This window comes from Staurois parvus, unplaced genomic scaffold (genome assembly GCF_062004578.1).
Source record: "Staurois parvus isolate SC_StPar_1 unplaced genomic scaffold, SC_StPar_1.0 ptg000019l, whole genome shotgun sequence".
NCBI classification, from domain to species: domain Eukaryota; kingdom Metazoa; phylum Chordata; class Amphibia; order Anura; family Ranidae; genus Staurois; species Staurois parvus.
In genome coordinates this window covers 14,678,153-14,706,105 of record NW_028317815.1, presented here as the reverse complement: position 1 = coordinate 14,706,105, position 27,953 = coordinate 14,678,153, and the positions used below count along the sequence as shown (strand labels likewise).

The 27,953-nt window shown below is 42.9% G+C and overlaps 1 protein-coding gene across 6 annotated transcripts in view; it reads right to left on the bottom strand.

The window, feature by feature from the left end:
• Window positions 1-27,953, bottom strand: part of LRRK2 (leucine rich repeat kinase 2) — a 362,321-nt gene that overhangs the window by 243,514 nt on the left and 90,854 nt on the right. For all 6 annotated transcript variants that reach the window (XM_089685047.1, XM_089685063.1, XM_089685038.1 and 3 more), the window contains 6 exons: window positions 26,268-26,347; window positions 26,079-26,185; window positions 25,753-25,882; window positions 20,370-20,494; window positions 6,200-6,333; window positions 1,930-2,074 (listed from right to left, as the gene is read on the bottom strand). In XM_089685047.1, coding sequence (XP_089541173.1) covers window positions 1,930-2,074; window positions 6,200-6,333; window positions 20,370-20,494; window positions 25,753-25,882; window positions 26,079-26,185; window positions 26,268-26,347 — 721 coding nt within the window. The remainder of the gene's footprint in view (window positions 1-1,929; window positions 2,075-6,199; window positions 6,334-20,369; window positions 20,495-25,752; window positions 25,883-26,078; window positions 26,186-26,267; window positions 26,348-27,953) is intronic.

Below are 27,953 nucleotides of genomic sequence, written 5' to 3'. Positions count from 1 at the left end.
GGCAAATCCCTTGTTGGCAATCACAGAGATCAGACGTTTCCTGTAGTTGGCCACCAGGTTTGCACACATCTTAGGAGGGATTTTGGCCTACTCCTCTTGGCAGATCCTCTCCAAGTCATTAAGGTTTGGTGGCTGACATTTGGTAACTCAAACTTTAAGCTTCCTCCACAGATTTTCAATCGGATTAAGGTCTGGAGACTGGCTAGGCCACTCCAGGATCTTAATGTGCTTCTTCTTGAATCACTCCTTTGTTGCCTTGGCCGTGTGTTTTGGGTCATTGTCATGCTGGAACACCCATCCACGACCCCTTTTCAACGTCCTGGCTAAGGGAAGAAGGTTCTCACTCAAGATTTGACGGTACGTTGCCCCGTCCATCGTCCCTTTGATGCAGTGCAGTTGTCCTGTCCCTTTAGCAGAAAAACACCCCCAAAGCAGAATGTTTCCACCACCATGTTTGACAGTTGGGATGGTATTCTTGGGATCATAGGCAGCATTCCTCCTCCTTCACCAAACACGGCGAGTTGAGTTGATGCCAAAGAGCTCGATTTTGGTCTCATCTGACCACAACACTTTCAACCAGTTCTCCTCTGCATCATTCATATGTTCAGTGGCAAACTTCAGACAAGCCTGGACATGTGCTTTCTTGAGCAGAGGGACCTTGTGGGCATTGCAGGATTTCAATCCTTGTCGGCATAGTGTGCTACCAATTGTTTTCTTGGTGATTGTGGTCCCAGCTGCCTGGAGATCATTGACAAAGATCCTCACGTGTAGTTCTGGGATGATTCCTCACTGTTCTCATAACCATTGACACTCCACGAGGTGAGATTTTGCATGGTGCACCAAACCTAGGGAGACCGACAGTTGTTTTGTGTTTCTTCCATTTGCGAATGATTGGGACTATACTGGTCTCCCACAGTACACAGATCAAAGAAATAATTTTAGGAAATATAAACTGCTAAATACCTTTTCTCATCACTAGTTAGAACAGTCTTGTGACTTCTATCAGTGTCCAGCAGAGCACTGGTTAAAGCTTGTAGGAGTTTTCATTCTCCCATGATTGTCCTATGAGGCTGCATAACCCCTGACCCTCTGTCTGGACAGAGCTGATTGGCCCTGTGGTAATCACATGCACTCTCCCAAGAAAAGAAAAACTATAGTAATACACACCAAACTGAGAATGTGCAGCTTGCCCCCAAGGCTCTGTTCTATTAGCAAATGGATTGGGCACAGTAGAAGGAGAGGATCAGAAAAGACAGATCAAACATCCTCTTTACTCAATGCAGAGGATTAACCCCTTAGGTTCCACAGTGAGTATAACAGCAAGCATGCTTTACTGCATATACAGACCGATTTTACTGTGGTGGATTTAGTAACATTGTAAAGTGTGTCACCATTGGTGTGACATATCACCTGGTCATCCACATGAGACTAAGCTCTGAGTGGTTGAATATTAGTGCCAAGTTTTAAAAGTTTGCACTGTGGAGTGAATACATTCCAAACATAGCTCCTTTTTACACAGTAACTGTCAGAAATACAGGGTGACCCCTGTCTTACTTGTCTACAACACTTCACACATCACAGTGGGCATACCTCTAAAGTGGTCTTAAGGGACTGGATTCCATTGTGATAGATCAGGGCCCTGGACCTGTATAGTACCTTGTGACTAACTTAACGCACTGTTCAAAACCTTGCTAGTGTCCAATCACAGTGTCCCGTACTTTACAATTAAGATAACTAAAGCTTGCTGGGAATGGGAGGGGTTATACTGAGCTGACCTTACAGCTTTGTTTGCCATTGTCCCATCTTCTGAAGGCAGCAGCATAATACAATGTATCTAAATACTTCATTTTTTGTCCCTTTTAATGCACAATTAAAATTAAAAAAAATACACTTTTGTCATTTTATAACTATTAGTATTCTAGGAATTACCTTGGTTTCCTGGGTACATCTGTATGGTATGTAAAATGGTATCAATAGCTCCCTGCTCTGAAAGCAATTCCAGTGCTCTGGAGCATTCTGACAGGCAACTCAGAACCTTAAAACCACATTCCTGTATAGCAGGATTGCCAATAAACTGAAAATGAAATATATAAAAAATATAACTTTGCATTCAGTCAAAAAGCGATTTATACATTACAGTTCACTGTATAAATAAAAAGAGCTTCTACCCCAAAACGAATAAAAACAATGTTGTGACATCTGGTAAACATCGGAGTAAAAAAAAAAAAAAAAAAAACCATTCTGAGGTGGTTTAACAATGGCTTATAGGGCTCTTTCACACTGGCCAGGCAGTGGGAATTCGGCACCAAAATTCTTGCATTACAGCCTAACAGGCAAGAAAAAGCAACAAAAAATAAACACGAGTCGGGGGGCAATTATCAACTCCTGCATGAATGCCACCCACCCATATACCACCCTCTGAAAAGGGTGGTAAAAGATCCATCATGAATCTCTTTAACCCTTAAGCCCTTACACAGAAATTTTGAAGCAATTTCAAATGTTTTATCCAGCTTTTGTTAATAAACCACCACCAATAATTTACATGGTTTCCACGAAAACTTGAACAGAGGTTAATTTGATTTGTTTGGCTGCTTGTATTTAAGCAAGTTGAAGGTGGTAAAAATTGCTTGAAAACTGCTATGTACATGGACAGCATTAAATTACATCAAGTAGGAAAGCTCTAAAACACAGGTGGCAAACATAAGGCTCATAGACTAATCCAGCCCTCAAGGCCATTTCATGTGGCCCTTGCACCTCTCTTGCAGGTACCTCCTTGTCTCTGCCCCCACCTTGTCTCAGCAGTTGGCAGCAGAGAGAAGAATAGAACCCTCTGCCAAATATCTGCCTCCCCTGGTCTCAGCATTCAGCAGACTCTGGTAACTGACTCCACTCCAACTCTGGTCCTCCTCCAGACCCTGCACTTTCTGCTTTCCAGCTCTGCCCCCAAAGTGCACGGTGATGTTAGGGAGGGTGTGGAATTCATGACATCTGATGTAAGGGGGGGGGGGTGCTTTTTACATACTAGTAACTAGTTTACTTTTACTAGTCTTACAGATACAACCGGCCCTTTGAGGGCAACCATAATGCTTACACGGCCCGCAATGAAATGGAGTTTGACACCCTTGCTCTAAAAGAACATTTCTATGTATTATTATTATTAGAAAAAACATGGCTAAATGCCCCAACATGATATAAACCACAGATCTAGCAGGAAACAGAGCTATCTTCTGTATAAATCAAATTGTCAAGCTTTGTTGATAGGAAGGGGGGGGTCTGCTATTGTCAATGGGGAGAGAGGGGCAGACTGCAGTCTAACAGGTTTGAGTATACAACCATAGGATTAGTAACTCATTCATTACATTATAGTGTTGTGTGTGTAGCCAGCTAAGGCTGCTTTTACACTGATCTGCCACAAAAACACAGCAAATGCATATGCGTTTTTGCCGTGTTTTTACCACACTGAGCGCTTTTTAAAGGACATGTGACTCAAAAACTGCACAAACAAGGCTTCTCAGAGGCGTTTTTCATTGATTTCAATGGGAAGACATTTTTGGGGTGTTTTTTTTAAATGAACAAACATGCTCCAATGATGCTGCTTTTACACCACAACAGAGGCGCAACGGCACATTTTTTGTTTTTTTTTTTGTTAACGCAAAAGCACTTCAAAAACTCCTCAGCATGACAGTAGCTTTACAGGGCATGTAGATTACAAAGATAAATCCATGATTCATCTTTTTTTTTTTTTTTTTTTACCCACCTAACAATTAACCATACACAAAAGGAGTTGATTTACTAAAACTGGAGAATGCAAAATCCGGTGCAGCTATGCATGGTAGCCAATCAGCTCCTAATGCAGACCATACATGGGTCGAAATCTGAACGCTTCAGAAATTTGTGTGTTCTGTAATCCGATAGAGCCAGCATTGATTTTGAAATTCAACCAACCAAGCCTTTAAATTTTACCTCATGTTTGTACGGAAAAGAATTTTCGTAGCCAAGAATTTTCTCTTCTTTCCAGGTCACAGCTCATGTTCATTTCTTTTCAATTATATTTCTCGCACGATTCTTCCATCACCAATTAGAAATTTATTAGTTTTTCAAAAAATTTCCAACATGCCCAAATACTCAAATTCAATGGTCGCTTAAAAATCGTCCGTTAATGTGGCCCACTAATGGTGCAAAATTCGAACAAAAATTATTTTTGACCCATGTATGGCCGGCTTAACTCCAGCTTGTTCAGTTAAGCTTTGACAACAAAACTTGGAAGGTAATTCCAAACAACTTTTCTTTAGAAAATCGGAAAGTTTGTGCATTTTGTAATCTGATGGTGCCACCAGTGATTTTGAAATTCGACCAAACAAGCCTTTCATTTCACCTTGTGTTGCTACAGAACAGAATTTTCATGGTCAAGAATTTTCTTTTCTTTCCAGGTCACAGCTCATGCTGATTTCTTTTTCAATTATATTTCTCGCATGATTCTCCCATTATTAATTAGAAATTCATTTGTTTTTCAAAAATTTCCAAAGTGCCCAATCACTCAAATTCAATGATTGTTCAAAAATCGTCCTTTACTGCGGCCCACTAATGGTCCAAAATTAGGACGAAAATTCTTAGAAAAGATTTTCGAAAGAAAGTTCTTTCGGAAATTCGACTCGTGTATGGCCGGCTCTATACATAGATTTGAAATCAAACTTAACAGCTATTGCACTGCTATTACAAAACCCACAAATATACACAAATACCTCAAATTTACACCATAGGTAATGATGCTATACTAAAAAAAAAAATATATAAAATAAATAACTTACGGTTTACCATCAAATCAGAAACCACATGCATGTGATAGAATGTTACACAGTCATATAGTGCAATGTCTATGTGACTCATTTACTGTGAAATATTAAAGTGAAATAAACTTCCTCTTCACAAATAGGGTGCCCACAACTCCAGTGCTGTGAAAAACACTGCACTCACACGTGCCAAGTCCATGCTCACAATGCTCCCACCCCTTATATATGACCCACAATAATGTTAAGGTCAAACAACACTTTAACTTGTGTTCACACAGGTAAATTGAGGTTTTGGTGTATATTTTTGTTTGCAATAGTGCATTATCTGTTGTGTCGGTTTGGTTTTTCATGTATGAGGGAAGATGTAATTGGTGCTAGCAGCAGAAGTTTATGTTTTTTGTTATAGTGGGGTGTATCGTGGGGGTTATTCACCTTTATATTATCCATTGACTTGTCAAGCAAAAGCCAGTTTAGGCTGCCAGTAACATTTTAGTATAAGCAAAACTACACAAGTGCCCTTTCAGTGCTCCAAAATGCAGTATTACCTATCTTACAAGTGAGCTGATATTAAAGGATACGTTCATATTTTGACCAAAAATAATGAATGCACATTTTTAGCAGGTAAAAAAAAATTGTTTAGTTTATTATTTTTGGTTGCAGGAGCCTGTAAACCACTGCACCAGTAATCAGCAGATCGCTGGTTCCATGCAGGTCTCCTGCAAACCTGTCAGTATATCTGCTTGCCCGTACGGGTTGCCTGACAGGAAGAATCAATGAACCACCACGGGCTCCACAACCCCGTGGTAATCCATAGAGATCTGAAGGACCTGTAGTTCATTCATTTACAGAACAATGTGAATGAATGACGTGGCCACATGGGCATAGCCCTGCACAGCTGTGTTATTTTTAAAAAGTGACAGCTAGTACAGGGAACTTCTCCCCGTATGTCTGTCACAGGGAGAATGGGGAGGGGGCAACAGGCAGCAGCTGTAGCATTGGGAACATGTTACACCCTAAAAACGGGTGTAACATGTTCCCATAGGGGAACTTATCCTTTAAATCTTTTTACTATTTTAAATGCATTCTTCACATAGCATACTGAATTTGCACACTTTTGGGGCTGTAACCTTTCATTATCGTCCTTCAGCCATCTAGAGTACTTTGAGGCCTCTTACCACAAAACACAGGTCCATGAGCATGCTGCTTATGTCTCCTACTTTGAATGAGCAGAAGCTCAGCAACAGATCAATAAATATACGTGAGATGGTTGGTAAAGTAACACATTAATAAAAGCAGCAAGAATCTTTAAAAAAAAAAAAAACTTAAAAAGTACCAGCTTGGGTTAATTACCAACGGGTAAATGGATACGATTAGAAAAGAATTAAGAGCTACACATTTTTCAAACATACTTTGTTCAGGGCTTCTAAAATTAACTTATGTGTTCCTTCTAGTAGACACTGGTTCTTTATCACTTTAACTGGGAGATTCATACAAGCAGTTTCTTCTGCATTCACTGCATCATTTGGTACATCAAACATGTTGTCTGAAATAGAATAATCAACTATTTATTAAATGCTTAAAAAAAATATACTCTCATACACATAGTTGTATATACTCTTGTTAAATTGCATATTCCTTTATCAAGCTGTAGATCACTTGTAGTACTATAAGGGGCCTATAGCAAACTTTCCAATTGCTAGTATATATGGGGCCTCATGCCCACAAGACATTTTGAAAACTCTCCTAGAAGCCTTTTCCTACTGGCAGCAGTGTTTTTTCAGAAAAAACGCCTAACACTTGCAAAAGTGTCTAACATTTTTGCAAGCGTTTAGGCGCATTTACAGGCATCAAGCGCTTGGATGGTAATTCATTTAATTTGCCAGAATAATACATTTATTCTGGCAACTGAAATGAATTACAGCTCAAGTACTAAATGTCAAATATTGTTTCTGCCAAAACACTACTGCTCCTGGATGCATTGGCAATGGGTTTTTTTTTCCTCTCCAGCCACTAAATGCTGCTAAAATCTATGTGTGCATGGACACACAGGCTAACATGGGGCGTTTAGAAGCAGAAAAAAAAAAAAGCCTGACGCCGCTAAAAGCGGCAGTAAAAACATCCTGTGTACATGAGACCATATGCTCATAAGTAGCAGAAAACCGCAACATTACATTACAAATTTAAAACATTACAAACATTAAACTACCCCAAGACATTCTGCACACATTGCAATCAATTTCCTAGCCATAAACAATCAGGGCAATTCATAAAGAGTGTTGTAGGCAAACAGAACAGTGCCAAAAGGCTTAACCAATAACATGGGTCAAAAGGACCTGACTTCAGATTGCGTCTGTAAGAAACTTGCTGGCGAAAGCTGCATCTGCAAAAGATCAGACATCCACCTGGTAGAGATTTGAAAAAGTAGGGACAGAGAGCGAGATGGGGCTACAGAGGCACGTAAAAACACAGATTCTCGTAGATTGTAAGCTTGAAAGAGCAGGGCCCTCAATCCCCTCATGTTTTGCATTGTATTGGTATTGTTCTGTCACATGTTCTGTCCCCCTCTGTAATGTACAGCGCTGAGCGAACTATTGGCGCTTTATAAATACTGTATAATAATAATTTATATTTGAGAGTGTAAGCTCTAGTGATCAGATTGTTTATCCAGCTTGCGACAGTAAATTAGGAAGCAGGGTGTCTCTTGCAAGGACCTGGGGACAACACAAGTGTAAAATACATTCCGCCTGGCTGTGGGGTACTGCCAAAAAAAAATACCCATTTAGTGGAAAACATATTTATCCTATTAATACGGATTAGCTTAAATGGCTGTTGGAACAAGATTGGACGCACAGCAGGCAAGTTGGTGCACAGTCCGCTTAACAGTGACACTGTACCCATGTAAATCTCTCTCTTAGATAGATAGATAGGATATATATATATATATATATATATATATATATATATAAATAATATCTATCACTAACCAGAATCAATATCAATATGTAAATTAGTGAGTCAGCAACAAACAATACAACCAAACGTTAAACATGCTTAGAATGATAGCAGCTCTACAGGTGAAACTCGAAAAATTAGAATATCGTGCAAAAGTTCATTTATTTCAGTAAAGCAACTTAAAAGGTGAAACTAATATATGACATAGTGCAAAGAGATGGTAAGCGAGCGCTATCTGAAATTTCCAAAAATAGCTGCTGGAACACCAAAAAGGCAACCAAAAACAAACCTTCCAAACACTATACATACAAAAGGGTGCAGCACTAAATATACATAAAGAACTGAGCATAGTAATATTAAAACAGCATAATAAATGAACATATAGTAATTACTACTATAGAATCAAGTGCAAAATCATATATCACCCTACAGTGAAACAGGTGACTAAAATGTCCAAAGGTAATAGTGAAGAGCCCACGTGGGGATCCTATAGATCCTAATAAGTGCGAGGCGAGTAAATCCAGTGTACCATACGGTGGATATAGGATAAATGAAATGCGCACTCACCAGAAGTGCGTCAAAAATGCACATATGAGATTAGCCTGTCTCATCAGGCAAGGTAGTGGTCAACTGCTGAGAGGATAGGGTCAGGATCACACATCATCCAGTCTCGTCTAGAGTGGGGTACTCCAGGGACTTTACAGCGTATCACCGTCTGGGGTCCCTTATAACAGGTTCTGCAAGTGTGGGCTCTCAGTAAAGAGAGCCCAATAAGGGACACCACATAGCGTGATACCGTAGACACTAGTTTATTGCTCCAACCCCGCAGCTAGCTCACATGTCTCTCTGCCCTCCACTACCCATGACATAGACTCATTACATGCAAAGCAAGATAGTTCAAGCCATGATTTGTCATAATTGTGATTTTATGGCTTACCGCTCATGAAAACCCCAAATCCACAATCTCAGAAAATTAGAGAATCTATAGAGCATTGCCAAGCGAAAGATGAGAGGCCGAACAATGCAGAAGAGCTGAAGGCCGCTATTGAAGCATCCTGGTCTTCCATAACACCTCAGCAGTGCCACAGGCTGATAGCTTCCATGCCACGCCACATTGAGGCAGTAATTGCTGCAAAAGGGCCCCAAAAGGAGTACTGAGTACATAGGCATGCTTATACTTTTCAGAGATCCGATATTGTTCTATGTACAATCCTTGTTTTATTGATTTCATGTAATATTCTAATTTTCTGAGATTGTGGATTTGGGGTTTTCATGAGCTGGAAGCCATAATCATCACAATTATGACAAATCACAGCTTGAACTATCTTGCTTTGCATGTAATGAGTCTATCTCATATATTAGTTTCACCTTTTAAGTTGCATTACTGAAATAAATGAACTTTTGCACGATATTTTAATTTTTCGAGTTTCACCTGTATATTGGTTTTGAGTACACTCTAATGAATGGACAAGAGTATGGTATCACTTTAACTAGCAAATAGGCTAGGGCCTTGGGGCAGTCTTTAGTCCTAAGTCCCTGTCGGCTAAATGTTGGAACTCTGTGTGAGTTGCGGCCGTCAAAGTCTGTAGGCAGTATTAGGGTTATAGGATAGCAGGTTAGGCAGTTCCTAATGGCTCAGTCAATTATCAGTGGTTCCAAGTAATGAGTGCAAGGCCCTCTCTTCAGACCCAGCGAAACTGCAGCAATGATCCCTCCGACTGGATATCTACTCACTCTGAGTTGCCCATGGCAACTCTGGTCCATAAGTGCAACACGTCTGTACCCCTGCAGTAGCTCAGTGTCTCTCTCATGGTGCTGGGCAGCATGGCTCTCTTGCTTGGTGTCCCCCAACACAGTCTCTCCCCACTCTTTCATCCCCCTTGTTTCAGGAGGGCATGCTGGGGCTGTAGTCCATGCTCTATTTAGGAGCAAACGAAGCCACCTGTCCTTGGGACTGCATATCCTATGATGCTTTTGTCCACCTCTCAATTGTTGCCTTACTACTGCCAGGAGGGGGGGGAGAAGCAGCTGCTGCTGCTCCTGATATCCCGCACCATTCCTCTACAGCAGCAGGCCAACCGGGAAGAAAGGAAGGGTGCTCTTGTTCCCTGCCAGCGTCCCCACGTTGTGACCCCTGCCAGCCACCCACTACATAGTAGTAACCCCTTCCTGCCCAGGCCAATTTTCAGCTGTTGCACTTTAAATGACAATTGCGCAGTCATGCAACACTGTACCCATATGAACTTTTTATCATTTTTTCAAATAGAGTTTTCTTTTGGTGGCATTTATTCGCCACTGGGGTTTTTATTTTTTACGCTATGTTCTTACGCTATGTTTTTACGCTATGTTTTTTTACGCTATGTTCTGTGACATTTGCCTGTTATCGGCAGTACTTTCCTCAAGCTGTGACAGCGTGAGGAAAGTACTGCCGATAACTGGCAATTGTATTTACTTTGTGATCAGCTGTGTCATTGGACACAGCTGATCATGTGGTAATAAGCCACTGTGATTGGCCTTTTACCTAGTCATGCAATCAGCTGTGTCCGTGGAGGCCACTGACATTTTTTTCCCTACTCATCTTTCTAACTGTTTTTCACTAGTTTTGCATTTGGCTAGGTTCCGTGTCACTATTGGTAGCATGAGGCGATACCTGGACCCTACAGGAGGTTGCACAGGTAGTCCAACTCTTTCCAGGATGGCACATAAATACGTATCATTGCCAGATGGTTTGTTGTGTCTCCCAGTACAGTCTCAAGAGCATGGAGGAGATTCCAAAAGACAGGCAATTACTTTAGGAGAGCTGGATAGGGCCGTAGAAGGTCCTTAACCCATTAGCAGGACAGGTATCTGCTCCTTTGTGCAAGGATGAACACTGCCAGAGTCCTACAAAAGGACCTCCAGCAGGCCACTGGTGTGAATGTCTCTGACCTAACAATCAGAAACAGTCTTCATGAGGGAGGTCTGAGGGAGTCAAATAGTGGAAGGGCATATGCAATAAACATATCTTCCACTGATGCTCTGCAGACCAAAGGATCCTCCGCATGTGCATCAACAGGAGCTCCATTTTTTAAATTAAGCATATCATGTCCGACAGCTTGTTTATGTAGTAGTGTAAGGCCACAGGCATAAACTTCAGTTGTTGGGAGAACTAAAGAATCCATTGGGATAGAACCATGATCCCTAGGACATATCCTTGTAAAAGATGCTCAAGGTCTGGCAGGTAGACATGGTCATAATGGTTGTAGGACAGGGCCTGTGAGGAAGAGTAAGGCCTTGGAAAAAGCATTAAGCCTTTTATCTATAGATCTTTAAACATACGTAGGTATGTCCACCACAGAAACAGTCAAGAGTCTTTTTAAGACTGGAAATGGCTTTATTCCAGGATGGCGGCATCTTCAGTGTGGGCACCCAGCTGTGATAGCTTGCAGCTTCACAGCCAGGTACCCACTGCGCAGGCTCGAGTAGCGCTGCTCTTCGTGAATGGTCCTGTAGTCTTCTGGGACCTGTCAGGTGTCCCAAAAGACTACAGGGAGGGAGGGCACCTGCCAAAGGTGCCAATCCTTAATGGGGAGCGGGAAAGCAGTACTTAAAGCGGAACTTCCCTTTTGGGTGGAGCTCCGCTTTAACATCACCGTGCACCCCCTTTGGGGGCAGAGCTGAAAAGCAGAAAGTGCAGGGTCTGGAGGAGGGCCAGAGGAGGTGTGGAGTCAGTTACCAGAGTCTGCTGAATGCTGAGACCAGAGGAGGCAGAGAGGAATGGGTGCTGCAGCTGCACTGAGAGGTGCATGATTTGGCAAAGGAGTTCTATTCTCCTCTCTGCTGCCGACTGCTGAGAAAGTTGGGGATGGAGACAAGGAGATACCTGCAGGAGAGGTGCAAGGCCCACACAAAAAAGCCTGGAGGGCAGGATTCAGCCTACGGGCATCCTGTTTGACACCTGTTTCCTAGAAGATAAGCAGTTACTACAGAGTGGACACGTTATGATATACATTTTGCACTTCTATTTGGTGATTGCAAATTATGATTTTTATCATTTCAATTGCGGACGTACGATTTCATGTCCAAACCAGGCATGTCCAAAGTCCGGCCCGCGGGCTATTTACGGCCCGGGGGTCGGTTTAATACGGCCCTCCAACAGCCCTCCCCGCTCTGTGTAATGTGGCCCTCCCACGGCCCTCCCTTCTATGGCTTGAGAGCAGAGGGCAGTGCGCATGCCTGACTGCGGCGCGTTCTCCCTGGTCTGTGTAAATGTGGCTGTCACACGGCCCTCTCTTCTGTGGCAGACAGCCTTCTGCTTGAGAGCAGTGCGCATGCGTGACTGCGCTACGCTGGGAGCGACAGAGGGCGGTGACGTCAGGGCCGGGCTTCCAGCGTGAAGTGTGTTTCTCTTCCCCTCCCGGCTGCCGAGCAGAGACTTCAGCTCCAGCTACCTTTTTCACCCTTCACATTAGTGCAGGTAAGTTTTTTTTTTTTTTAATTTATTTTCAATACATTGTGAAAACTCAGCTGTCAGTTGATCTTAATGTTATGAAATGAAAAGTATGTCATTTGCAATTAACTTGGCATAAAATAATTTATTTGCATTTAATTGTAATGGTTCAAAGAATGTTCGGAAAAATGTTCAGCCCTCCACCATGTTCACTTCATCCAATCTGGCCCTCTTTGAAAAACGTTTGGACACCCCTGGTTTAAACTATTTATATACATAATTAGTATTTATTATGTATGAGAACATTAGGAGTGCTGGGCTTTACACATACATTAGGTTGCCTAAAAAGGTAAAAGCTCTTACCACAGCGGTGGTCCAGAAGATGTCACACAGCCACAAAAAATAAACTAGCTGGAGAGTGTAAGGCATGATCCAAGGGAATTAGTTCCATCCAGGCAGCCTTAACCCTACCAGTGAGCATACTCCATAAAGAATCTTTAGGGATAGGGTTCCACCAGACAGGTGCACTGAGGCACTTTACCTGTAAAGTGTTCTGCATCTAAAAAAAGCCCAGTGCCTGCAAGTCACATTACAAGTCAGCCAACTTCTTCCTCACAGTGGGGTCTGGATATGGCCTCTGTGGCTATGTAGATGATCAGCTGATACATAAAGCTGCAGAAATTAGTCTTTCTGCAACAACTGTAGAAGGTTCATAAAAGAAAAATAGATCTCAGTAAAAGCAATAAGACTCAATGAAATTGTATGTCTCTCTGAGCAAAAAGGATGTCTATAAAACCCAGTGTTTCAGAATAACGTTACCCTGTATCCCTTAATAAACAATTTAGAAAAATTAGATTCTCCCAAAGCAACCATTTTTAATGAAGCAAGTCAAACATCTTTTCTGGGATGTAGGCTATTTTTCTCTGATCCTCCACAGAAAATTTTGGATATAACAATATAAAGTGGGGCAAAAAAGTATTTAGTCAGCCACCAATTGTGCAAGTTCTCCCACTTAAAAAGATGAGAGAGGCCTGTAATTGGCATCATAGGTAGACCTCAACTATGAGAGACAAAATGAGAAACAAAATCCAGACAATCACATTGGCTGATTTGGAAAGAATTTATTTGCAAATTATGGTGGAAAATAAGTATTTGGTCAATATGAAAAGTTCATCTCAATACTTTGTTATATATCCTTTGTTGGCAATGACAGAGGTCAAACGTTTCCTGTAAGTCTTCACAAGGTTGGCACACACTGTTGCTGGTATGTTGGCCCATTCCTCCATGCAGATCTCCTCTAGAGCAGTGATGTTTTGGGGCTGTCGCTGGGCAACACGGACTTTCAACTCCATCCAAAGGTTTTCTATGGGGTTGAGATCTGGAGACTGGCTAGGCCACTCCAGGACCTTGAAATGCTTCTTATGAAGCCACTCCTTCGTTGCCAGGGCGGTATGTTTGGGATCATTGTCATGTTGGAAGACCCAGCCACGTTTCATCTTCAATGCCCTTGCTGATGGAAGGAGGTTTGCACTCAAAATCTCACAATACATGGCCCCATTCATTCTGTCCTGTACATGGATCAGTCGTCCTGGTCCCTTTGCGGAGAAACAGCCGCAAAGCATGATGTTGCCACTCCCATGCTTCACAGTAGGTATGGTGTTCTTTGGATGCAACTCAGCATTCTCTCTCCTCCAAACACGACGAGTTGTTTTTCTACCAACCAGTTCTATTTTGGTTTCATTTGACCATATGACATTCTCCCAATCCTCTTCTGGATCATCTAAATGCTCTCTAGCAAACTTCAGACGGGCCCGGACATGTACTGGCTTAAGCAGGGGGACACGTCTGGCACTGCAGGATCTGAGTCCCTGGCAGCTTAGTGTGCTACTGATGGTAGCCTTTGTTACGTTGGTCCCAGCTCTCTGCAGGTCATTCACTAGGTCCCCTTGTGTGGTCCTGGGATTTTTGCTCACCGTTCTTGTGATCATTTTGACCCCACGGGGTGAGATCTTGCGTGGAGCCCCAGATCGAGGGAGATTATCAGTGGTCTTGTATGTCTTCCATTTTCTAAATATTGCTCCCACAGTTGATTTGTTCACACCAAGCTGCTTGCCTATTGCAGATTCAGTCTTCCCAGCCTGGTGCAGGTCTACAATTTTTGTTTCTGGTGTCCTTCGACAGCTCTTCGGTCTTCACCATAGTGGAGTTTGGAGTGTGACTGTTTGAGGTTGTGGACAGGTGTCTTTTATACTGATAACAAGTTCAAACAGGTGCCATTGATACAGATAATGAGTGCAGGACAGAGGAGCCTCTTAAAGAAGAAGGTACAGGTCTGTGAGAGCCAGAAATCTTGCTTGTTTGTAGGTGACCAAATACTTATTTTCCACCATAATTTGCAAATAAATTCTTTCCAAATCAGCCAATGTGATTGTCTGGATTTTTTTTCTCATTTTGTCTCTCATAGTTAAGGTCTACCTATGATGCCAATTACAGGCCTCTCTCATCTTTTTAAGTGGGAGAACTTGCACAATTGGTGGCTGACTAAATACTTTTTTGCCCCACTGTATAACAATATCTCTGCACCATTGGCTCAGGTATAACAAGGCAAGAAGTTCAGAGCCAGCACTAGTTGGACGCAACCAAACTGTGAACCAACTGTGTATTCCACACACACACATACATCATTTTCACAGTGACAAAAAGCAATTTTGTAATTAAATGTATACACCCAATTTCCTTTTGCTATGGGGAAATTGGATGTATAGAGAAATTATAGGGATACACAAACTATAGAATGTATAGCTGTCACAGACTGCCAGTGCCTCTCCCATCCCCCGCCATATTCCTCCACCCCTCCCTTCCTCCTTGTACATTAGAAGGTCTGTGGGGCTTCCATGGACAGGGCTGGGCCAGCCGTTGCCGAGGCAACCTAGCCGCGTCCCACATGATCTTCAAGAGACCCACACAGGAAGCAGCCTTCCCTTTTGTTCCTGGCCATGTGGGTAGAATCATCCTGCTCCCAGAAAGATGTTGGGAGGCTCGGGTGAGGGGGACCGAGCCTCCCCAGCCATCCCCCCTGCGCACTATGCAGACCCCCAAAAGGTCAGGACTCTAGCCCTCTACAATACCCCAGGGTTGGGAGTCTCCACAGCTCTGCATGAGCCTTCTCCTCAAAGGTCAGACCCCACAGCTGAGACCCTGCCAGTCTGTAAGCCTGTCTACTGAGCACCCTTGCACCCTGCCTGCTGCTGAGTGCCCTGGGAGCTGTGGCTGAGGGACCCTGCACACTATCCATGGCTGCGTGTCCCTGGAGGCTGTCTGCTGCTGAGTGCCCTGGGAGCTGTGGCTGAGGGACCCTGCACACTATCCATGGCTGCGTGTCCCTGGAGGCTGTATGCTGCTGAGTGCCCTGGGAGCTGCTGCTGTCTGCTGATCGCTGGTTGTCCCTGGAACGCTGACCACTGGTCGTCCCTGTCTGGAGCCGCCTGCCGCTGAGGGTCTGCAAGCTGCTTACCGTGAGTGTCCTGAACTGTTCCTGTTGTGTGCACTGACCACCCGTGTCCTGAACTGTTCCTGTTGTGCGCACTGACTACCCGTGTCCTGAACTGTCCTGCTGTGTGCACTGACCACCCGTGTCCTGAACTGTTCCTGTTGTGCGCACTGACCACCCGTGTCCTGAACTGTTCCTGTTGTGTGCACCGACCACCCATGTTCTGAACTGTCCCCGATGTGTGCACCGACCACCCGTGTTCCGAACCACCCCGCTGTGTGTGCACTGACCACCCGTGTCCTGATGGCATGCCCAGAGTATAGCTACCTGTGGTGCCCCTGAGTGCTTGAGCCATCGCTACCTGTTGAGTCCCTGTGAACCCAATGACCCTAGAAAGCTGGGTGGGAGCTGTGCTGTGGCCAGCCTCCACAGCTAGAGTCCCGTTGAGGCCCCTGCCCAGTGGTAGGTTGCCGCCTGTTGCTCGAAGCCCCTGCCCAGTGGTAGGTTGCCGTCTGTTGCCCGAGACCCCTGCCCAGTGGTAGGTTGCCGTCTGTTGCCCGAGTCTCCTGCCCAGTGGTAGATTGCCGTCTGTTGCCCAAGTCTCCTGCCCAGTGGTAGGTTGCCGCCTGTTGCCCGAAGCCCCTGCCCAGTGGTAGGTTGCCGCATGTTGCCCGAGGCCCCTGCCCAGTGGTAGGTTGCCATCTGTTGCCCGAGGCCCCTGCCCAGTGGTAGGTTGCCCTCTGTTGCCCGAGTCTCCTGCCCAGTGGTAGGTTGCCGTCTGTTGCCCGAGTCTCCTGCCCAGTGGTAGGTTGCCGTCTGTTGCCCGAGGCCCTTGCCCAGTGGTAAGTTGCCACATGTTGCCCGAGGCCCCTGCCCAGTGGTAGGTTGCCGTCTGTTGCCCGAGGCCCCTGCCCAGTGGTAGGTTGCCGTCTGTTGCCCAAGGCCCCTGCCCAGTGGTAGGCTGCCACCTGTTGCCCGAGTCTCCAATCCGCTGTCCAGTCACGGAGGGAGCTCGGCTGAGGCCCCAAGTCGAGGGGGGGAGATTGCCTGCCTGTCGCTGAAGATCCCCCCCCCCCCCCGTGCCTGGAATAGTCCCTGGTTTGCGCACACATCACGCTCCCTGCCATTTCCCTATTGAGTGTCTGTCAATTTGTTGCTTCAATAAAGTTTGTGTGTTCCCCATCTTCTCCGTGTGCTCTGTTCTGCCTACAGTTCTGTTACAATAGCTTATCAATTACTTTTGTAAACCCTATAAAAAAAAAGTACTGCTCAGACATCCCAATATGTCTCTTAAGTCAGTTCAAATCCCTGCTGCCAGGTGCTGGTCTTGTTAACTACCTGCCGACCGCAGATAGCTGAATGACGGCTTCACTGCGGCCGGCCAGTTCTGAGTGGACGTCATATGACGTCCCCCCAGAACGCGCTCTCCTGCGCGCCCCAGGGGGCGCGCACCCGGCGATCTCCGTGATCGCTGTGTCCTACGGACACAGCTGATCACGTGATGTGGTAAAAGGCCAATTACAGTGGCCTTTTACCACGTGATCAGCGGTGTCCAATGACACGCTGATCAGAGGGAAATGCAAGTGCTGGTTCTCGGCTGCACTTTCCTCACGCTGTCAGATCGTGAGGAAAGTACTGCCGAGAACCGGCAGTTGTCAGAGCGGGGATCGGCACCGATCATCAGGGCACTAATGATCAGTGCCCTGATGATCGGTGCCCAGCAGTGCCACCCGCAAGTTCCACCCACCTGTGCCCAGCAGTGCGCCCACTAGCTCCGCCCACCTGTGCCCAGCAGATCACCCACCTGTGCCCAGCAGTGCACCCACCTGTGCCACTCTGCAGTGCCACCTACCTGTGCCACTCTGCAGTGCCACCTACCTGTGCCCAGAAGTGCCACCTACATGTGCCCAGCAGTGCCACCCACCTGTGCCCACCAGTGCCACCCACCAGTGCCACCCACCTGTGCCCACCCACCAGTGCCACCCACCAGTGCAGCCCAGCAGTGCCACCCACCAGTGCAGCCCAGCAGTGCTGCCAGTCAGTGCCACCAGTCAGTGCCCAGGGGTTGTGCCAGTCAGTGCCGCCAGTCAGTGCCCAGCAGTGATGCCAGTCAGTGCCGTCTATCAGTACCCATCATCAGTGTCACCTATCAGTGCCGCCTATCCGTGCCACCTCATTAGTACTGCCTATCAGTGCCCTTTAATGCTGCCTATCAGTGCCCATCAGTGCTGCCTCATCAACGCACATCAGTGAAGGAGAAAAAAATGCCTGTTTGAAAAATTTTATAATAGAAACAAAGAAACTTTTTTTTTTTTTCAAATTTTTTGCACTTTTTTATTTATAGCGCAAAAAGTAAAGCGCCCAGCGGCGATTAAATACCACCAAAAGAAAGCTCTATTTGTGAGAAAAAAATGATCAAAATTTCATATGGGTACAATGTTGCATGACCGTGCAATTGTCAATCAAAGTGCTGCAGCGCTGAAAGCTGAAAATTGGCCTGGTAAATAAGGGGGTATAAGTGCCTGGTAGGCAAGTGGTTAAAGGCGGCTTGTCACGCTCATTAGTAAATCCCCAACAAAATGGCACAACAACACGCACTGTCAATGTACATCACAGTCATAAAAATCTATCAAATGGCTTCAGCTTGATCTCGACCCTTGGTAGAACACCCTTCTAAAACATTACACCCCTGTGAGGTCTTAATCATAGAGGTGATACAATTGATTTTTATGACCACGGTGTACATCAACAGTGTGCGGCATTGCGGCATTTTGTTGTGGACTGGGAATTACTTTGCTGCTGATCTAATTTATCATTGATCAAATACTTTCTGTATAGCAAATAGTACAGTAGCATACCAGATGATCCTTCTGACTACCCAAAATTTAAAATCGAACTCTAGCCAAAATTTTTGGTGAGAAAGGAATGAAATCCATTTTCACTGTTTTTTTCCCCCATCGGGGAATACTTTACTCGATTCCTGTCCCAGTGACTGTGGTCACCAAGAGACATGGGTACTCTTTTTCTACCCAATAAAAAAAATCTTGTTTCTGCAGCTGATTACAAAAAAAAAAAATTCAAAAGAACTATAACCCTTCCTACCTGAACCTTGTTTTTGACCTGCATAAGATATGCATTGATCATGTTGTTTCACGATGTCATTTGTAAATTGTCACATCCCAGTGTCAGCAGTTTCAGTTTGTGTTAGAACATGAGGCATGGCATAGGTTAATGCATAACCTTTGTCTGTAGTCTAAGAACTGACACTTCCTGTGAAGAAACTACAAATCCCATAATCCCTGGGGCTCTCAATCTAGTGTTTGTGCAGGTGAGAGCTACACAGTAATTAGACCTCATAGAAACAAGCAGGCAGATCACTTAGCATGCAGGCAGAGCAATATAACTGGTTACTAACAATTATAAGTAAAGTTGATCCAGGGAATACACAATTGCCTCTCGGGGGATCAGGAAGGAATTTTTTTCCCCTGCAGGAGCAAATTGAATCATGTTTTGCTGAGTTTTTCGCCTTCCTCTGGATCAACTGTGGGTGTAGGATTATAACTTTTTTTTTTTCTTTTTTTATGGTTGAACTGGATGGACTAACTATGTAACTACATAACCGAGAAGTCACAATGCAGTTTTGAACATTGGAACTTCCACATTTATGATACAACACAGAAGCATTCACTGGGTGCTGTGTGATTCGGAACAAGTAGTTGCCTGTGCATTTAGTGAATGGGGACAAGCTTGGTGAATGAATACATGGACATAGGAAAGTCGATCAGCCACGACACCACAAACTTCAGCCAGAACATGTGAGATGATCAATACAAGGTAAAGCAAAGAAATGACACAGGGAATATACCTTCACTAACAGCTAGTTAAAATCAACAAAAACATTTGAACCTGTACAAGGCATTCATTAGCCTTTCTTACATTTCCTGGTTGACCTTGCAAGTTTCTATATTACCTGGTTGATCTTGCAAGTTCCCCACTTCCTTGTTGTAAACTGACCATACTAAACACAGAAGCCAATCCGTGCTAGCATGGTCAGCTTGCTTCCTTTGTCTTCCAGTTCCCAAGATACAGACAGGCTGTGTAGGCACACAGCTTACCCGTTTTTTCTGTAGTCAGTGTGTAGCCACATCCCCTCCCTTGAATGACAGTGGCTTCCCTGGCCAACTGATCCGCAGCCTCACTGTAATGCTGCAGTTTCCCAGTCATATGATCTGTGAGTTGCAAAGAGGGACATGCCCACCTGCAGATCCATGATGTGCTGAGGAAGCAAAAGCGATCACATGACCTGCACAATTCATGCTTAAAAAAAACAGGTATGTAAGCAACATTTTTCTCAAAATACAAATGTGGATCATTTAAATAGGTGCAGATGTACTGATCATAATCAGGTTTCATAATATGTTGAGTTCACACCAACTTTAAGAAAAATAAAGGAAATTTCCTGGTCAACAATACTACTGGTTTATGAACTAAGAAGAAATCTGTGCCCTACACCACTTTACTTTCAATTTGACATGTCAGCAAAAAAGAGGATAAATGGGTACCAAGTACTGATTTGAAAAGTAGCTAAACTAGCTTAGAAAATGATAGACAAAAGTGAGCTTTCAGAAGGGAGATTGCATTTTGGTCTGCATCTCGTGTACTATTGCACATGAGTTATCTGAGAAAACACAGTAAACAAAAGACTCACCATTAAACATGATCTGTAGCATCAACCGCAGAGCCACCAGCTGGACACATGCCACCTTTTTGTGCGTCTTCATTGCATTCTTCAGACATGTCATAGTCACAGTCATTACATCCAAGTTAAAAGAGCTTAAAAATACAATGAAAAGCGTTTACAAAGAAATATGTTTAATTCTAAAATGGATTACTCCTCTTTATAGCACAGTGGCTATTTTATTTAAAACTACAATTATAACTAAATTAAAATAAGGAAAAAAAAGGGGTTACAGAACATCAAGTACACACTTATAGCCAGCAATATAGCAACTTTATAGTTACCAGTCTACACTATGCATTAGAAATGGATAAATTAATGTCCAAATAGCAAACTGTTGCTAAAATGGGGATTCTTAGTTGCCATAAATTGCAATACATGTCCAAGCTAGCCACCTGTGTCAAAATGATCCCTCTTTTTTTTGGGATCCACCTGGTTACTCGCATAGACAAAATGTTTACCTACTGGTGCTGTCCACCCTCAAACTTATTTGTTCCTATTATTGATGTGCCCAGTTTGATTTTGGTCCAGAGCCGTTTGCACCTCCAGCTGTGTTTGCCCCAGATTAGCACTATATATCCATACTCTCAAGAGTAGCTATTTTAGCAAATAAGAGGTGGCAAATCTGCAGAATGGGGTACAGACTGGCCAGAGAGGGATCATTTTGACGTAGTTGGCCAGCTTGGACATGTATTGCAAACTATGGCAACAAAGAATCCTCATTTTAAAGGCAACAGTTTGCTATATATAGGAAATGCTAAACAAGTGGCAACACCTCCTTTGTTTCTCAGGTGTTCTATATATGATGCTACTTGGACCTGAGCATATACAGTATTTCTCCATATCTACTGTATCATGCAGGTTGGTAACTATAAAGAACAGGGATACCCGAAGGTGTAGAAACATCTCAGCAACGATCAAGAAAAACGGGAGGCACCGGAGCTAAACTTCTGTTGTTGCGAACGGTCTAAATACCTTTTTCATAAATTTGAAAACATTTCTAAAATTCATTTTTCCATGTGACATTATGGAGTATTGAGTGTAGACTAATGAGAACAAAAATTAATTTAAACAACTGTAGTATCAGGCTGCAACATAACAAAATTGAAAAACGTGAAGGGGGTCCGAATACTTTATGAATGCAGGAGATAGATCAAAACAGCAGCATTTTTATAGTTGACATTTCGGCAAAGCTCAGTCTATCTTTTTCAAGACGTCTTTCTCCTCATCTTGAGAAACATGGACTGAGCTTCACCAAAATGTCAACAGCTACTGTTTTGCTCTATCTCCTCTGCAAGACCTTTGAGTGCATCAATACCGGTTTTGGGTATATATGAAAGGGTGGAGTGGACAGCACCTGAAGGCCATGCTAATAACTAGAGCCATGTGAATCTTATTGCCCAAAACTATTGCCAATATATTATACGTTTTTTTTCTGTTTTTATATAGATTTCTGGACATTTTGTTATACTGTAGATACACATAAAATTACACAAAAACATATTTATTTCCTTCTTTTGCTTATTCATATTAGCATAACTTTCCCTTATATAAAAAAAGGTTTTCAGATACCTTCCCTTATCTAGTTTAGAAGAGTTTTCAAAATCAATATCCAAAAATGACTATACATCATTACTAAATACTGAAGGTGCTTACAGAAGAACTCCAGGAAACCCAAAATCTCTACCCTTGAAGTAGGGCTGCACCCACACTGCTGGGGTTCAATTCTTGTTTAGGTGTAGAAGATTGGAAAAAAAATTTTTAAAAATCCTTTTCTCTGAGTTCATTAATGGAAACCGCTTACATATTACATATTGCTGAATACGGTGGAGTGAGAGAAATATTTTGAGCACTAGGCATAATTCCAAATTTATGATCTATAAGGGGCTCTAAAGCTTCACCTACGGATATAAAAAGGGTACTGAAGTTCGGCGCCATTTCACGGACGCACGCAAATTTAAGGTTCGACATGCTGGGTATCCATTTACTTGGACCAAACTCATCTTTTATAATTTACCAAAAATTGGGTAATTTAATGTATTTCTGTGTCCTAAAATTAACTTTGGTGCATTTTTTACTGAAAGTTTACGTTTCCTATATCTGTGTGGTAATATTGTGAGACACAAAAAAAATTGTAACTACCGCTTTTTTTTTCCTCTAGGGTGTGTGTTTAGAAAATATGTAATGTTTTGGTGATTTATGCAATCTTCGGTGCCACAACAAGGTGTGGGCAAAAGAACCCAGAAAACGACCAAACATGCCAAACCTCCAAAAACGACCCTGAAGCAGCCCCCAAAAACCTTACAACAGCAGTCTGTAAAACTTTCAACCAAAGCTAGCATCCTCAGATGCCAAGACAACAACCTTGTAAAATTTTGTAAAAATGTGCACAGACAACCAGGTCACTGCCTTGTAAACCTGAGAAACAATCACATCATGGCAGACAGAGATGGAACAAACCATTCTACCCACCACAGAATGCGAGACACTCCAATGCTGCTGCTGCACTTCTCGTACTGCCCTGGTGATTGATATAGGCCACCGAGGTGGCATTGTCTGATTGGGTTATGATCAGAAGACCCTTGAGGAGATCTATCAAATGCTCCAGGGACAGCCTGATTGCTCAAAACTGAAGAAAATAGATAGGAAGTTGAGCTTCCTCCAGAGTACAGCAAACTTAAGCTGAATTCGCAACTAGGACTCCTAGCCACCAGAAAAGGGAGGCCCTCATTGACCAGTCCAGACGGATCTGGTTGTCCAGAGAATCAGGCGACCTGTCCCACTTGGACAGGATTTCCTTATGCAGAGTCCTTGTGTGGAACTGGGCATACAGGACCACTTAGAAGGTAGCCACCAACAGACTCTGAGTTTACATGCAAAAATGAAGGGATGGCAGCTTGCGGCACAATAGCCGTTGAACCACAAAGCTTCTGGAGTTTGTCCGCTGAAAGAAACACTTTGGCCTGTTCTGAATTGAGAATCCTGTACGGAGTCAAAGCAGAATTCCTGAGGTTCAAGATATGACCGCAGTCCTGAAGGGAGAAATTGGGGACTGCTATACTGTCCATCAAAACTGAGGGAGCATCTGCACACAGGAGATCGTCAGGGTAGCAGATCACCTATGTCTCAACAAAGCCAGGACCAGGGCCAACACCTTGGTAAACACTCGGGAGTGGAGGCTAGGCCAAAGGGAAGCACCACAAACTGATAATCTTGAATGTTTTTTGAACCCTGTTTTGAACTTTTGAATTTTGAATCCTCAAAAAGGCATTCAAGGCTTTGAGGTCCAAGAGCAGGCAAACCCTGTCCTTTCTGAGGACTGTGAACTGATTTGAATAAAATCCCCAGTACAGTTCAGGCCAATCACTCCTTGACAGTGTAGGTTCTGTATGGCCCAGTACAGGGCCTGTAGGAGCTCAGGCGAGAGCCAGGAGATTGGAGGGGAAAAATCTGCCAGGTGGAAAGGAATGAGATCTATTATGAGATCGGAGACTTGTCGGAAATAAGGTGGTCCACGAGCCTAAGAACTGGCAAAGGCCACCCCCCACCCTGAAGGTGGGTACAAACCTTCATGCTGGTTTTGAAGGCTTCTGGGACCAGGGGCGCTTGGCACCACCCGTGGGAGTCTTAAAGAGCTTGGAGCCCTTGTCTGAGGAACCAGGGGAAAAGGTGTGATTAGGTTCAGGACAAGGGCTAAAGCCAGGGAGGGAGTATCATGGCAAAACGAAGTAGTAGGGGCTCTAGATTGTATAAGAAACCTTCTCCTATAGAGGGGACTAGGAACAGGGAGCCCCGGAGTAATAAATGACTCCTGCGCGGTCTAAAGTTTAGTTTTTAATTACATTTTTCAAACATGTCAAATTAAAAAACATAAATAAATGTAAGTAATCATACAGTAGTACACAGTCACAAAACAACTAGTTACAAGAGAAGACAAACTGCTAAAGAAAATGTTTTAGTTTACATATCCGAAAAGGAATGGGAAGAAGTATAAACTTATTTAATTCCACACCTACTCCATAATTAATAATAAAATTATTCAGAGTCCCATCACTATAAAGTTATACAATAATAATTAAAATATAATATACTAATTGCTAATAATCTTGCTTTACAATCATACATAACGACAGACACACACGTACACACAAATATGCATACATGCACATACACACCCAGACAAAACTGAAGGTAATACCAAAAATAAATTAATGACAACATTAATAAGCAAACAGTAAACACACCATAATAAATAATGAACACCTTTATTCTTATACCTTGTAAAAATTAATTCTCTTTATACTTCTTTTTAAACTGGCTTATGCTTGGACATTTCTTAAGCTACACATTGAAACTGTTCCACAGTTTCACTTCACAAATAGAAATACAGAAGCATTTCCTAGTTGTCCATGTAGTCACGGAGTCTTAAAATTTAAGGTTTCCCTTATATTATAACCAACACTCCCTTAAAATAATTTTTGAATATTTCCTGGTAGTAAATTGCTTTTTGCTTTAAATATTTGTGCAGTCTGTAATTGCACCATATCCTTAAAATCTTAAAGATTTTAACTGTAAGAATAATGGAGTTTGTGTGTTCCTTATATTCTGCCCCATAAATTATCCGTATTGCTCTCTTTTGCAATGCGATTAATAAATATATACTAGTGATATAATTATTGCCCCAAACCACTGCATAATAAATGAGATATGGAAGAACTATTAAACAATGTAAAGATACGGACTGATTTATAATCTAGAACCTGTTTACTTTATTTAATACTGCTATACTTTTGGACACTTTGGACTGCACATGCTTAATATGAAATATTGTGATCACTTTCCTTGAATACAATCCATTTTCTGGCTGTCGGAGGGAGAGGCTGATGTATGCCTTGTTTCCAGGTGCAGAAGGGAACTGTTTCATAGCCAAGCAGGAATACAACACAGCTAACCATATACAGCACAAGCTACTATAGTGTATTACAGCATCCCAGGCAGCCAGACAATTTTGTAATGGTAATTATTCATTTCATCCAGCCTATCCCAAACAAACTATTTAAAGTGAAAGTAAACCTGGAATTCTGATTTAATAAATAGACTTTTCAAGTGTGGTCTTCAATTAGGAAAGGGGAAAAATTGTGCTCTGATCACCATTAAGAGTCAGACATTTTACCATACATTTTGATTATTTTTTTAAATGCAGCAACCCTCCCATTGATACACAAGAATACATAAATCATACCAACAAGTGCATTATTTGCAACCCATGGGTATTTGTATATGACAGCTAAGAATACAAAGGCAAGATCTGGATTGCAGGGGAATAAATTTTCAATTTGTGCGTTCATACTACCTTTCACTGAAGAGATGAAGTAATACTCTGCATGCACTTTCTGTTGCTTCTGGCGAATCAAGATGTTTTTTCATAATTTCAAGCACATTTATATGAACACCTTTTTCCAATAAAGATTTTCTAACAAATGCTGCAAAATAAATAAATAAATCCCTTAACATTTTATGCATACTATGAATATACCAACACATGAGCTTTACAATTGTGCTTGTTGACAAATCTAAACATTGTAATCACTCTGGGGAAAGGGATTTTTACAAACATCTATATTTTTAAGATCAAGCATTTGACATCCAACAACAATATGAATATGGAACCCAATTTACCGTTATGGTCAGAAAGGGTGGCCAATGCTGTTGAAGATGCATGGAACACTTCCTTGGAAGAAGAATGCATTAGCATGGACAACATCACTTCTGTATGTACAGGAAACCTGATGTAATGGTATACAGAGTTAATGATCAAAAATAGCTTCAGGAATCTATGTAGAGTATACATAGCTATGCATTACTTACTGATGTTGTTCATCCCCAATATTAGCATGAAGCTCAGGATGGTACATAAACAGATTGTTCAAAGCCCAGCATGCAGCTTCCTAAAACAACCAAGAGGATATTAAAGCAGTATAAAACCCAAAACCAAAAATGTAGCTTAGCAATCATTAGATATGGTGGCTGAATTAGTTTTATTTTGCTAAGCTTTTCTCTCCTCTATTTTCACCTGATGATCTGGCCAGTAACACACCTCCTGTGTAAGAATGCCTACACTCTGGATAAAAGAGCAACAGAGACATCTTTGGGCAGCAACATTGTTAGTCTTGGGGGGAGGGGAGTGTTAGATGCAGTAGCAGATTTAGACCTGATTCACACTAGTGCATCTGCAACTTGATTAGATTTTCAGTGTGATTTTGTAGTGAGAAATTGGTGCGTTCTGATGAGCTTTTCATGCTGCAGTGTTTTTTGTAGGGGAAGGAGACTGTTCAATTCACTTAGCAGTGATATTCCTACCACTGTTAATGTGACAGTTTCAGCAGAGATGCTGGTTGTTAAGGAGCTAACACCTGCCAGCATCCTAACAACCTGTGACTCATTCCGGTCCTGCTCATTCAGCAGGAACCCAGACAGTTAAGAAAAAAAAAAAAAAAAAGCCCCCACCCCAATTCCTACCAGGTCACATACCCTCAACATTGGGGATTAACCACCATGTCCCTGGCCCACGGTGGTTGCAGAAGTCAGCAGTGCAAGGGGATTATCAGAATCTGGAAGTCCCCTTTACCAAGGGGGCCCCCTAGATACTGCCCCCCATATGAATAAGCCTACTCATTCACAAAAAATAAATTGACTATACCCTAGGTATAAGCACACCAAAACATTTGACAAGTTGTTTATTAAAAATAAATACATTATCCAGCAATGCAGGTCCATGTCAATCCAGGTGAACAATGGCCACCAACCTGAAAAAAAAAAAAAAAAAAAAATAAGCCACCCACCGAGACCTGACCAATCCCTTCGCTTTTCTCGCACTTACATTTCCAGTTCTCCCGGATGCCAAAGTAAACAAAGAGGCAGGGGCCACCTGGAGACGTTGACGACCAAAAATGGACATGTATGGCATTGTGGGCATACATGGACACTATATATGGACTGAGTGACCCCCACCCCTTATGACATCATTAAACAATTATGAACATGTCCATATATGGTCAATTGTTAACTTTAGCAGCAGAGAGAACCGGCGATGTCAGTCGGTCAGGGACAGATTGTTCAGGTCTTTATGGGCGTCAGAATTTTTTTTTGGTCTTTCGTGCAATTTGGCGGCCATCATTCATCATGACTGGCATGAACCTGCAACTCTGGACAATGCGATTGACAACGAATATACATCAGGAGACTTTTTTTTAATGTAAGACCTGTAATACATTTGGGTGTGTTTATTTTTAGGGTACATACCATTTTCTTTGTATGGGTACTTATGTACCCCCTACTCATTCACATGGGGAGCGGGCAGTATCTGGGGGTCCCTTTTTTGTTAAAGAGTGCTTCCAAATTCTTATAGGCCCCCCACCTGCAGACCCCCTACAACCACTGGGGCCAGGGCACTTGTCCCCATTAACACCTATATCAACTGACTGATGATCCCCTTCCAAATTTTATCTTGGAATCCAAGTCCATAAATCAGCGCTGCCGCACGTGATGGGATAC